Source organism: Macaca thibetana, chromosome 2 (genome assembly GCF_024542745.1).
Source record: "Macaca thibetana thibetana isolate TM-01 chromosome 2, ASM2454274v1, whole genome shotgun sequence".
Lineage (NCBI taxonomy): Eukaryota > Metazoa > Chordata > Mammalia > Primates > Cercopithecidae > Macaca > Macaca thibetana.
In genome coordinates, this window is record NC_065579.1 from 9,921,857 (window position 1) to 9,935,991 (window position 14,135).

Genomic DNA, 14,135 nt, shown 5'->3' on the forward strand with positions numbered 1-14,135 from the left:
GGCATGCTGGTGGGCGCCTGTAGTCTCAGCTACTTGGGAGGCTGAGGCAGGAGAATCGCTTGAACCCCGGGAGGCAGAGACTTCAGTGAGCCGAGATTGGGCCACTGTACTCCACCCTGGGTGACTGAGCAAGACTCCGTCTCCAAAAAAAAAAAAAAGAAAAATCCATTCCTCCCCACTAAAAACCCAAGTTTCAATATCAACTTTTCTTTGGTAATTCCAAAGTTATTATATACATTGAAAATACAGAAAACTTTATTTTAAAAATCATAATGCCACCACACAGAGACACACATACAAAGTACAGAAATAGGCCCACATGTATCTTCGTCTTATGTATTCAACTTTCCCTCTGGACATCATGCCATTATTATTCAAATGATTCCCCTCCTTAAAAGCCTGGAAAAGTACAAAAAAGAAGCATGAAACCTGTATTTAACAAGATGTTACATTCACTACAGATCAGCTTTGCCTCCGTACTGAAATTTAAATTAGGCAATGGTGTTTTCCTGAGAATATACATTAAAAAAGAAGACTGCTCAACATTTGTGTGTGTGTGTGTGTGTGTGTGTGTGTGTGTTTTCAGAAAGAATGCAGAATGTTACCAACAAACCTCATCTAAATCCTATAAAAGTTAGGAAAGTATAATGAATATCATCTAACAAATATGGCAAATATTGAGAAAAACCTATAGAACATCAATATCAGACAAAATCTGGGTTTTAGTTGTAGCATTTAAAAATTCCTGCATCCTGCTTTTGAAACCAAAAAAAAAAAAAAAAAGTGGTCTAGTTTTGTTCTCAGCTTAATTAGTCAATTCATTTAGGGCAGAGTGCCTTTTTCTTTGTATTATATATGTTCCTAAATTTGTTAAAAGTTAAAGGAGTCTTACAAACTAGTTCAAGGCTTATTTCAAACTAAGGAAATTAAAGAAGACAGAAATGCAGTATTTTCCTTTTGGCTTACTGAAAACAAATCAGCTAAAGTATTGCCCAAAGCATAACACCGTTTAAACCTGAGGCCCTGCAATTCTCTTCCCAAACTCTTAAGGAGGTGGGTTACAACATATAAAGACTGAAGACTCCTCAAAAGGCGGCTGAACCACTGCCAATGAAGTAAGACCTCTTTGGTATGTAGTGGGGGAAAGCAGAAGTAACATTACAATATTTGGAGACAGAAGATCTACTTGCAAATCAAATCTCCATCACTTGTTCCTAGAGGTAAATTTGAGCAGTCAATTGAATTTTGTTTCTTCATTGTAAAATGAGGATAATAATAGACAGTGTATTGGGTTTATGAAAAATAATCACACATAAGAATTCTTAACAAAATCTAATTTGGTGAGAACATTGTTCCACAAAATCATTATTTGCCAATTTTCACCAGCAATTAGTAAACATTTTTCAGAGGTCATCTGAACCCAACTAAGTTCAACTCAACAAAAACTTACTGGATGCTCATCCTGTGTTTAGATCTCTTCCAGGTGCCTGATTAAAAGGCAGGGCAAGAATAAAAAGTGGAAGGGAGAAAGGCCCATTTAAGTCACGATTTCTGCTCCTGAGGACCCTGTAATCTTGTGGCGGAGACCACATTTCACATATAAACTATTGGAAAAATACTTGGCATTATAAAGTACTCCAAAAAAAGCATGGTACTGACAATGAACGGCTCTTGTGGAAGTTTTAGGTGAGGTCTTATGTGACGTGAGAAAAGGGTTCAGAGCAGTAAGAACATGGCATTATGATTATCCCCCCGCCCCCCACTTTAGGCACTCACTTCTCAAGGAACCCATCCGCGGAATGTGATAGAAACATTGTCCCCCAGAAGAGTTTCTGTGGATGGACATGCCCAGTGGCACCTTGGCCATTTACTCTGGGCTTCTTACTCCCCTTCACTTTCCCATCCCTGCCTCTACACTGAGATACTCCCCATGGCTTCACCTTCTCTGCCCACTCCCAGGCGTGGCAGTGTCACCAGCCCATCTCGCTGCAGCTTTCAGGGCTGAAGAGCGTGCTCAGGCAGCGCTCAGGGCTGCGCAGCTGGAACACCACCAAGCAGGGAAACCAGACCTGAGCTCCTCTCCCAGCCTTCTCTCTACGCACTCTGTGGCCTTGAGCAAGTCACCTGCGCACAATGCGCCTCATTATCCTCACACATCAAATGAGAGTACGGGATACTCGCAAGCCCTTCTTGCTCCTCAACATTCAATGTCTGTGCCTGATCTACAGTTTCCAACCATTTCCAAGTGGCAACTGGGGGCTCACCAGTCACGCAGCTCCCGAAGAGGCACTGACGTGACCACATCAACAGCTTCTATTGTGGGGAAGGTCAGCGACTCCTTCAGAAAATAGCTGATCTAAACAGAGCCCAAGGAGTGTCATGGCAACACCGCTCACAAGTTGCCAAAGGTGGGGAGGAAAAGCAGCCCATGTGTGCGCAGCTGCCACATTTCAGAACAGCACTCAAACCTCGTTAATATCTTCTTGCTTAATACCAAGTCCCATAGATCATAAGCTATTTTTATTGTGTATTTAACAGATGTGTGTATTGTCTTCCCTGCCAGAATTTTCACAGTCCAGTACAGAAGACTCTGCCATCACAGAACCTTAAGACCTGAGGCCGCCCAAGGTTAACTCAGGAAAAGGAGGAAGGGGAAGAAGCAAAAGTAATAGAAGAAAAATGACAAGGGGGGGAGAAAATAATACTCATTGAGGTCAAGGCTAGCTAGGGAAGAGGCAGGAGTGAAACGTAGTAAGTGCAAGTAAAAGCCAATGCTACAGACACTCAAGAACGAGGCACCCAGGTTGCAGCTCTCCAAAGACTCAGGTGTATGTGTAGAAAGGAGAGTGGAAGAGCTCAGTCTTCTGGTACACTCGGGTGACCACAGGTCACCCAATGCCAATTTTAATCACAACTTCTGCTTATTTTCACAGTCTCTACAATCCATATATCTTAGAAGAGTCATGCATGGTACTCTGCAGAGCCCTACACCCGTGTTCTAGGATCTATCCACCACATCTATCCACTACCGGGTGCCTTTCAGAGCTTACAGGAAAGGGCTTCTGCTAAATGTCCTATTTAGAAACCATCTGTCTCTCTCATGGAGGAATGGGAATTCTAGCTTTTGATGACTGACCAAGCTAAACTATGTAAAAACACCTGTCACAAGGCCTGTCACCTAACAGACATGCAATGAATGTCTACTTCTTTCCATCTGTTTAATACAGCAGCAGCAGCACCTGTATCACCTTTATTCTTAGTCGTCTTCATAGAAACAAGGACTCCAGACAGAGCCTATAGCGTCCTAAGAAGAGCCTCAAGTGCCAACCATCTCTCCACTGCTTGGTGAGATGTAGGCACGATTTGCAGAGCTGCCACTCACTAGGCAGGCAAATTTAAGTAAGTCATTTCTTCCCTGGGGTGGGGGAGCTGGACTAGATAGGTTTCAACTTCCTTTCCGGTTTGGAAATCCTTTAAGCCTATAAGTCTCATCTCCATCTCAGAAACAAGCAATAGGCAGAGAGAAAAACTACTGGAGAACATAGGCATATGCTTCTCTACTGAGCACTACGTCTGGGGCCCTATGCCAGGAGCTACAGGGAACTCAGAGAAGCAGTAAGTAATCTTTAAATTCAAAGCCCTTAAAATATATATTAGGGATGAGCTGGGGGTGGAAACATGGAAAGATGGCAATACAAAATAAAGTTTAATTATAAAACAAAGTCCATTGCTAAGACTGAATTCCAGAGCCAAGGAGCGGACAGGGATGACTTGTGTGGGAGAAGGGGCACATGCTGGTTCCTCAGGCAGGAAAGTGAGACCCACACAGGCAAAATGGCAGGGGGTGTGTCTTATAAGAGCTGGCCCTCTGTGGTGGAAGGGTGATCAATATCTGGGATAGTTAAATCTCTTATTTGTTGTAATGTCTTAGATTCCCTAACATCCTATGTTTCATACATTAAAAACTAGAACAATAATGTCCACCTCACCTATCTTCATCATAATGCTCTGTGGATAGTAAGAAGAATATAAAATAGGTTCAGGACACCTGGGTCCCAGGCCTTCCTCCATTGCTGCTATTCTAGTGCCAGGATTTTGCTAAGTGGATAACCTGGCTGTGTGACAAAAGACTTTGTAGAATTTCAGCTAGAGTTCTTGAGGCTTCTTGAGAACTATCTAGTTCAAAGCTCACATTTTGCAGATAGAGTCTAGGGTTCACCAAAAGGAAATGATTTCTCTCAACTACACATGTCTGTGATTGATGCCCAGTTCTTCAGACATGCCTGATATTTACCTGCTTCTAAGTCATGCTGCCAGCTGGTTTCTGCCTACCAGAGACTTACTCTTCAAATCCTTGTAATATCTTATCAAAGTCCAATTAAAAATCTTTCAAAGCCAACTCCTGTCCCTAGTTCTATAAGACACCTCCAATAGGAAAGAGTTTTCCAAATTCTGTCTCTCTCAAAGTATAATTACTGAGCTCACACATCACACCAAGTCTTGACTGGCCCTGAATCAAACTCACCTCCGCAGGCCTGTCAGCTCCCTCCTTCAATTTCTTAGCAAGCTATCTTGCTTATAGGTGTTCAGTAAATGATTACTAAGTCACGTTGGTCTGAGAGCCACAGTTCGTGGACACTCAGCCAAGTATCTTCTAAAACATGCCATGTTGCCTGCCTCTGACAAGCCTAGAAGAGTGTAATCCCCAGAGCAAGCAAAATGGTTTCAGCCACCTCCAAATCCATCAAGCTTTTTACCAGACCAGCTGAACATGCAGCAAAGGAGAAGAGGCATAAAGGAAAGAAGAGGAAGAGCAAAGGGCATGGACAGCAAATTGGATGAACAGCCATGCTTGTGAGCTCAGGAGCACCGGTATTATCATTCTAGTTTTACAAGTAGGAAATCTGCAGTGCAGCAATTCAACAGCTGGCTGAGGGCTGCATACAGAGACCCTGATGGAGCTCACAGGTCTCAGTGCTGCCACCTTTTAGGCTACTGCTTTTACCACTGTGGTAAAATGTTGTAGAGACAGTCTCAATACCTGGCATCAGTGGGGCAGGCCCATCCAATCTACTACAGAGGATAGGAGGCATCTGGAAAGAAAGAGCCACAGAAGCTACTTACAGCAAAGGTTTATACCGAGTTTATACTCAGCCAGTAATGTCTGAGTGAAAGTATGGCAGAAAGATTGATGAGACAGCGCTGTGTGACTCCAGAGGCAATCCAAGGCACATATCAAATGGGAATTTTAAAAAATCCCTTTAAACACACGAGGACTCAGATGCCAGCACACGTTGTGATGGCCCCAGCCAGACAGCAAAGGCATATTGGCACCACTGTAATTTGTCCATTCACCAATATGCTTCCTGAAAAGCACCCATATGCTTTCTTTTAGCATCCATATGCTTTTTTAGCAAGGAAACTAAAATATTTCATTAGTTTTGAGTAATTAATAATTACTTATTTCACAATAGTCACCCTCATTAAAAAGCAAAAATAACTGATTAAGCTGCAGGATCCTGGCTTTCAACTCAGGCTTTTTAATTTTTAAAAAAAAAAAATTCTTCCCCTCTAGGAATTGAGTAATAGGGTAAAGCAGCCAGTGTGGAAATATTCACACTACAGGGAATGAACAGTTATCACCCACAACCCAACATTCCTCTTGACTGAGACATCGTGGTTTAATGAAAAGAACATGGACTTTAGACCAGAAAGACTTAGAATCCAATCCCAGTTTGACCGCTTCTGAATAGTAACTTCTAAGGAAATGAAGGGTGTTAAAAAGATAAAGCCTGCTGGATCCCTTCAACCTAGTCTTCCATCATTCCCAAGGAGTGACTTCACAGCATCCTCGCCCACCAGACCCCACTATCTCAAGGCATGGTACAACATGCCCCAAGAATGCTGGCAGCATGCCAGTCATTGTCAGCAAGCCACGGCAATAGCCTTGAAATAGGGCGAGGGCCTAAATGAATGTTTCCCAAACACTAATGAGCATATGAACTACCTGGGGATCTTGTTAAAATAGAGATTCTGATTCAGAAGGTCTGGAGTGTGATCTGAGATTTGCATTTCTAACAAGCTCCCAGGTAATGCTGATGCTTCTGGTCCTCAGACCAAACTTTGAGAAGCAAGAGCCTTACAAGTGTTAAGATGAAGTTAGAAAATAGAATCTTGAAAAGCAGAACATCTGTGCTTGTCTCAGTGGGCTGTGATAAGGATTATTAATCAGATGGGTGATAATATTTCTGTATATTGAACAGCACACTGGTATAGTATTGTTAAAAGGGTATGGTTTCGGCCAGGCACGGTGGCTTACGCCTGTAATTCCAGCACTTTGGGAGGCCGAGGCAGGTGGATCACCTGAGGTCAGGAGTTCGAGAGACCAGCCTGGCTAACATGGTGAAACCTCATCTCTACTAAAAAGACAAAAAATTAGCCGGGTGTGGTGGCACATGCCTGTAATCTCAGCTACTAGCTAAGGCAGGAGAATCTCTTGAACCCAGGAGGTGGAGGTTGCAGTGAGCCAAGATCATGCCGTTGCACTCCAGCCTAAGCAATAAGAGGAAAACTCCATCTCAAAAAAAAAAGTGTATGGTTTCCACTGTAGACAAGAAACTTGAGACCCAACTATATCAAGTAACTTATCCAAGGCCACATAACTAATCATGCTGACTTCCAAATACAGGTTTATCTGCCTGTCAAGCCTATCAGTATGAGGATATGCCAATGGAAAGGTAGGAAATAAAAGTAGATACTACTGTAGATTGCTGATATAAAGCCTCACTCTTGTTTTGCCATTATTCTCAGGGAGCCATTAACCTGCTGTGTGAATTTGACTAAGTCTTGCCCCTTCTAGCCGCCTCCATTTCTGCATCTGCAAGGTGAAGGCACTGCCATGGACAAACTCCGAGGCGTCTTCCATCTCTGACACTGCCTTTCACTCTTCTGGCCCCCACACGCACTCACAGTGGGTCATCAAGCGCTTAGTTTTAGCTTCACACATGTGGCAGTCATTACAACTTGGCAGCATCCAAATTCTAGCTGCTCACATCTGCATTTGTGCTGATCTGTGCATGGTCAGAAGTTATCTCTGTTAAAAGTCTCATGCTCAATATAACGGGGAGCGGGTCAAGGGTAGGGAAACAAAACAAATGCCCCAAAGCACTGAAATTTCAATTGAGTTGAAAACTCAATATGATCAGGGCACTACGACCCTAACTACTCTCCGTCTCCTCATCTCACTTACCAAATAAAGATATTGAGAGCACTAACCTGACAGAAGTTTGAAGAACAAGAAAAAAACTGAGTTATGCATAATGTGTTTCATATGATTATCTAACTTTTTTTATTCTTTCTTAAGGAGCCAGATAAACATGTAATCAATTATAATATAAAGTGATTCATAATGTATGATCTTGTCCCTTCCTAAAATCCCATAGTACACATTCTCTGTATTCCTCTGGAGCCCATCTACCATTTTCTACCAGAAATTTCCATGGTCTATGAACTTGCATCATTGTCTCTATTTGTCTTCAATGTTATCTCTGGAGGTATTCACATATTTTGGAGTAAATCTGGATTTAACTCAAGACTTTATATTTATTAGCTGTAAAACTTTGGGCAAATTACTCAACCTCTCTGAGCACCTACAAATGGGAAAAACAATTTTCTATTTTATAGGATTATATACAATAATGTATTGAGATGTCTAGCATTTAGCACACTCTGTATTAAAATTGAATTTGAATGCATGAATGAATGAATGAAGTAGAATAAGAGTTTCGATATTAAAATATCACTCAATAGTTTTGAGACATGTACACACCAAGAGTCATGCTACAAAATAAGCCTAACACTCACAGTACAACAACAGGTGATCTATGGGGAAAATCCAACAGCAAAAGGAAATGTATGTCACTCAAATGTCATCTCATACTTCCCACATAAAATAAAAACTTTTGCTTAACTCATGGATGGCCTTCAGAGCATCTACAAACCTCTTAAACTTGTTGATAGCATTTTCTGAAGTTCTGCATTCTCCAACTATTTCATAAATTCATCTGAGTTTCTGAAAATTCCATAATCCTCACGTCTGCCCCAAACACAGGCTCATGTGTATACAAGTGTGCACACACATACACACACGTACATTAAGAACTACTACTTTAGGCCAGGCGTGGTGGCTCACACCTGTAATCCTAGCACTTTGGTAGGCTGAGGCGTGTGGACTTGTGAGATCAGGAGTTCAAAACCAGCCTGACCAATATGGTGAAACCCCGTCTCTACTAAAAAATTTTCAAAAATTAGACGGGGCTGGTGGTGTGCAACTGCAGTCCCAGCTACTTGGGAGGCTGAGACAGGAGAATTGCTTGAACCTGGGAGGCGGAGGCTGCAGTGAACCAAGATCTTGCCACTGAACTCCAGCCTGGGTGACAGAGCGAGACTCCATCTCAAAAAACAAAAAAAAAAAGAATTACTACTTTAGGCAAGCCCCTGGACAGAAAGGGACTGTCAAATAAAAGAGAAAAAGTAGATTTAATAAAACAAGGCTGAAAGCTGCAAACATACTGCTTAGAAAGTATGGGTAGTGGAAATTATAATGATATAATGATGACCATCTCAAACCAGAAAAAGGGGCTATGAATTCAAGACCTGGCTTGGCTACAAATTCACTACCGGTCCTTGGGCAAATCTGAGACTCATGAAAATCAGAGTTGGGGTTCCTTTGACATCATCTATGCCACCCTCCTCCTCCCATCTCACAGATGGAGAAAGTGCAGCTCAGAGGAAAGTTAGACATTCACTAAACTCATAGCAAATTAATTAGAGCCAGGATTTGAACCTCAGACTCAGTCAACTGATTTCTACTCTCCGAACCTCTGTACTGTGAGGTGCAAGGTAAGTACTTAGGTCCAATGTTCTCTAAGTAATCTTCTATCAGATGGGTAACAATTACTACACTCTTCTCCAGACCTGGAAGTCCCCATGTACATATGAGCTTCATTTTGGCAATGATGATAGTAGCTGTTTCTCAGTCCCAGCCCATTCCCACAAGAATAAGGCAGAAGGGTCTGAAATAAGACAGAAGGGTCTGAAACAGTGAGAGACACTGCTATTAATGCTGTGTAGCGCAGCAATTGGGAATTGCAGGCCTTGAACTAGACTTCATTGTGTTGGCTATTACTCTTCTGTCCTCTTGCTTATTAAATCCCTCATCTGTCTTCTCTTTTTTAACGTTCCCCAACAATGTTCAGTAAACAGCCAGCTAGGAGCTCATTCTCAGATTCCTTTAATTCACTGGTTCAGAAAAAGGCAGGAGGAGGGTGGAGGAGAGTGATGATGTCAGCAGCAAACAACCTCATACAGGAAGCACTGCAAGGGAATCCACAGTCTTTTAATAAACACGGAGAGCAGAAGCTAGCCGGAACCCTCTGTGCCATGTCTTCATGAAATTAATGAAGATACCTGGAGTCCATTTATGTTTTAAGGACATCTCACATCCCCATGGTGAAAATGAAATTGGTTTTGCCTGAAAGATAATGACCTTTTAAGAACTAGGAAGCGAAAGGAGAGTTTATAGAAAAAGATTTCTCTACTTAAAGATACAAGTATGGAGTCAGAAGAATTCTAGTCCGAGAGCAGTCAACAACGCTTTAGACAAGTCAGATTCCCTCCCAGACACTAAAATCTCCATCTGTGAAATGAAGGAATTTGTTTAAATTATTTTGTAAAGTCCCCTCTGGCTTTGACATTCTGATCTGCTTTACAGATCCAATGATTTGCTCTGGAAAAAGCAAATAATGGAAGAAGCATCCACCTCTTCCTAACAGTCTTAATAGGGGGGCAGTTTACCAGATCCTCTCATGAGACCCAGATCAGGGAACAATGTCACAGAGTGAAGAAACGTGGGGGAAGACGGCTTTTCTTCCCTAACAAGGAATTGCAAGTTGCTGGGGTAAGGGACTACCGCTACCGGTGTATAAATGTCCATTCTTACAGTATACATAATGCAAGTCATTAACTGCATTTCTGGTATGTAAAAGAAGCAAAGGCTAAACAGAAGAATAACTGTTTTCCCCCAGTGGCTGTGCAGTAGAGTCATAGGACTGTCCTGTGATTTTGGAAACACGGCACCAGGAGAGAGAAGGGACTGGCTAGGAAATAAAAACATATGTAAGAGAATATTTAACCAGAAGTAATGCCACGATCAACTGGTCCAACTTTGTCATTAGATGATGAAACAGACCTCATAGAGGAAAGGTGACTTGCCCAGGTGACACAGCCAGGTGACATTACAGCTGGGATTAGAAAAGGATTCTCATGGCTTCTGGTGAACATAACATACAACATATTGCTTTGCTCCCAAAAACAATGTGATTCGATTCAGGTTATTACAAAATAATTTCACTTATAACTATGGCCTCTACCTCCACTTCAAAAAATGGTATTTAAAGCAGACTAGGACTGTTTCCACCAAATTATACTAAACAGTTCACTCTGGCAATATAGACAAGTGCATGAGATTTAATTGGGTATTATTCATCCTTGCTAATGAATCACCCTGTGGAAAACAGGGATAATCAACCATCTACAAGAGGCCAGAAGCCTGTTCTCGTTCAAGTACAGAACTTGCCTATTAAAGAACATGAGGTATCAGCTCTAAATAGTAAACAGGGTATACTGTTTCAGATTCCATGGAGTGCAGCTTTAAATAGATTCGGTTTGGAAATGGGACAGAGAACACACCGCAGTCAGTGGATCAACGTTGAGAGCAGGGAAAAACAATGATTACACTCATTAAGTGGGTACCTGTTGACACATTTACTGTCAAGTCTAATTATTTATTGAAACTGTTATTCTTTCTTCATTACTGCCACTCATACCAATTATTACCACAAGATTATTGTAAATTTCTACAGCATGCTCCCAGAATATTTACTTCTCCTTTAGGCCAAACCTTCCAAAGTTTACTTGAGAGGCTTCTATTATTCCCTCTCCACCATTCCCCACCTCCGAAACATAACAAAAAGAGAAAGAGAGAACATTCCTCTTTCTTGAGAGTAATTTTTATAACCTTTCAGAGCTTGATCAAAACTCCCCTTGATAGTTTCAAGATGGGTTTCTGTGGGGACAGGGGGTACAGTTAACTACTTTTCAAAGCTTATTCTATTAATATTTAACAATTGGCATTGGAGGGAAGGTTAGTGTGATAACTGCAGTTTCTAAATGAACAAGTTAGATCTCTGCCTCACAGAGCTGTCAAAAACTATGACAGTAGGTATCTACGGTACATTCTTTTCTGATATATTTATCCATAAAAATAAAACATTAGACATAAGCTTTTACAGGGTTATTTTGTGGACTAGACAAGAAATAAAAGGTGGACAGTAGCCATTCTTACATTTTTCGCTACTACCTTTTTTAAAACAACGTTCTCTGTTTCTGTGTTAGTTTGCTGAGAATGATGGCTTCCAAACACCACATGTTCTCACTCATAAGTGGGAGCTGAACGAGAACATGGACACAGGGAGGGGAACATCACACTTTGGGGCCTGTTGAGGGGTAGGGGGCAAGGGGAGGAAAAGCATTAGGACAAATCCTAATGCATGCAGGGCTTAAAACCTGGATGACGGGTTGATGGGTGCAGCAAACCACCACGGCACATGTATACTTATGTAACAATCCTGCACATTCTGCACATGTATCCTATAACTTAAAGTAAAATAATATAAAATAAATAAAAAGAAAACTTCCTGGGTAAACTAGCTTATATTCCACTTGAAACATAAATAAATAATAAAAAAATAAAAACAATATTCTTTTTTGTAGGAATGAGAAGAAAATCTAAATAACTTAAGTGGCTGTTAGGTCTGATTTAATGATAGAAATTTCATAGCCCATACGTAACCTACCTTGTTTGCACATGTATTCTTATTAGCTTTGAAAATCATGTAAACCTAACACCTTAATTTCCTCTCAATTCTAAATTTTCTAAGTCCTACAAATTTGGGGCAATACCAACCAGCTTGATTTTTCTCAAAGGTCTATGCGACTAAAGTCACAGTTGCGGTTCAAGGTCATAGATATCATACAGCAAAGGAAGTAACAAAATATCCAGCAGAACACACGTGTATAGTACTTCAAGTAATGATATCAAATCTTCTACAAAGTTACTATTCTACATATTGTCTACTTCATCTCTTTTTGGCTAAGTTCTGAAACATTACATAAAACACAGTAGAGCTCATTAAGAGGTACAGATTCAGCAGGTTAACTACAGGAGAAAAATTGCATCTGGTAGATTTTACAACTATGATGCTTCCTTTAAAATTTGTTTTCCATTGGCCTCCATTTTCTTGGCAAACTCAAGACAAATGTATTCTTCTGCCAAGGATTGGTGTCCTTCCCAACGGTCCCCCAGGAGAGTGGCATTCAGATACAATGGATCCAAAGTTTCAAAAGACTAACTCAATTTTCTGTGTTCTTAGGATTTTTCTGTTGCGGCTTTAGATTCTAGCTTTTTGAAATGATTTTGTTTGGCAGCTAAGAGACAGTGACTGACCCAGCCAGAAATATTTGGCCCCTTCAGAACCAGGTAACACTGGCAGCATAGTGTAGTGAAAAATGCACTCAATCGAGGGTTAGGAAACCAGGTAAAAAGTGCTCCTGCCACATACTAGTTGAGGATACAATAAAATAATGGGTAAGAACATTCTACTCCATTGCATTTTATGGACACTTAAATACATACACATTAAATCTGAATCATCTGTGTGGCCCAGATTTTGGGTTTTAGTATTAAACCTTAAGGGTTATGAATTAAAAGGGAAAAAATAAATAAATTAAAAAGACAAAAATAAAAAGAGAGGTCAGCTCACTGTCTTGGCCATTTTTTGGTTCTTTTCCTCATAAAGTACCTTTGTATTTCTTCTATTCTTTGTATTTGTTCTAAAAGCAGCATTACTGGGTCAGATGCCTATTAGTATTTCATAAACATGAAGACATGCCTCCTCCGTTACCTTAGATAGCTGGCTCCTGGAATGGACAATGGACACAAGGTTCAGCCAACTGCAGTGCAAGTATCTGCAAATGAAATAAGTAAAAATTACTTCCAGACACCAAGCCTATATTTATTCATTAATAGTCATAACCTCTTATATCTACATAATGGTTTCTTGTTTTACAAAACATTTTCACATTCATTTCACCCCACAGGAACCCGATGAAGAAGCAGGAAGGGATGATTCTACTCACTTCGTAGGTAAGGAAACAGAAGCTCGAAGAGGGACAGAAAGGTTGAGAAGGGAACTAACACCGTCCTCATGATTAACTTCACAGAAACCATATAAAATGAACATTATTGTCCACATTTTACAGAAGTAGAAACTGAAGTTCACAAAAAGAAAGTAATTCGCCCAAGATTATACAGTTTAGTATCTGGCAAGGCATGAATTTGGAGCCAAAGGCTGTGCCTGCTGGTCCAGTAATCCTTCCTTTCTACTTTAGTTTTTCCTAGGTTATTAGGCTGGGGAAAGACAAGGACAAACAATAATGTATTGTCTTAATTCACAAGGCTTGGTGGAGAGAGAAAATAAAATAAAACCAGCTATTTGATTGAAATGAGGAAATGGGAAAAGTACATAGCATTTCGAGCCAGTCAGATTTCCTTTTACCAGTGGCCTTAGGCAAGTTATTTAAACTCCATGAGTGTCAATTTCTTCATATGTACGTGAAGATTATGATATATACTCCATAGCCAAAGCTGCCCTTAGTTAAACTTTTTAAATCAGATTTCTCTCCATTATTCCATACATATGGTTATAGAGAACAGCGATAACATTTCTTCCCATAAATCCACATTTATATGATCAAAAGATAACGTTATAAGCACGTGAGGCAAGAGAATATCTCTGGCTAGAATATTTCTTTGACTTATGTCTCCTAATTTTAAAATACTGCAATATTAATCTATGTCACTCTCACATGACCTCATCTAATAAGAGACAGCCCAAAAACTTTTAAGATTTTAACATCAAATGTTTCCTTGACCCCTAAAAAGCAAAACAGATACTGCTTTAGTTGAAAGACCTGCTGATGAATCACACATCATTTTCAACTTTGTGCCTATAATC

General features: G+C 40.6%; 2 protein-coding genes across 12 annotated transcripts in view; one reads left to right on the forward strand and one right to left on the reverse strand.

Moving 5' to 3' along the window:
- The window catches only part of LPP (LIM domain containing preferred translocation partner in lipoma), a 739,054-nt gene that overhangs the window by 536,942 nt on the left and 187,977 nt on the right, over window positions 1-14,135 (reverse strand). For all 8 annotated transcript variants that reach the window (XM_050779290.1, XM_050779294.1, XM_050779289.1 and 5 more), the window contains one exon: window positions 13,023-13,086. Coding sequence is in view for 1 of the 8 variants with exons in the window: in XM_050779288.1 (XP_050635245.1) it covers window positions 13,023-13,086 (64 nt within the window). In the remaining 7 variants the exon portion in view is untranslated. The remainder of the gene's footprint in view (window positions 1-13,022; window positions 13,087-14,135) is intronic.
- SST (somatostatin) overlaps window positions 1-14,135 on the forward strand; it is a 1,150,223-nt gene that overhangs the window by 473,503 nt on the left and 662,585 nt on the right. The gene's annotated exons all lie outside the window — the stretch shown is intronic.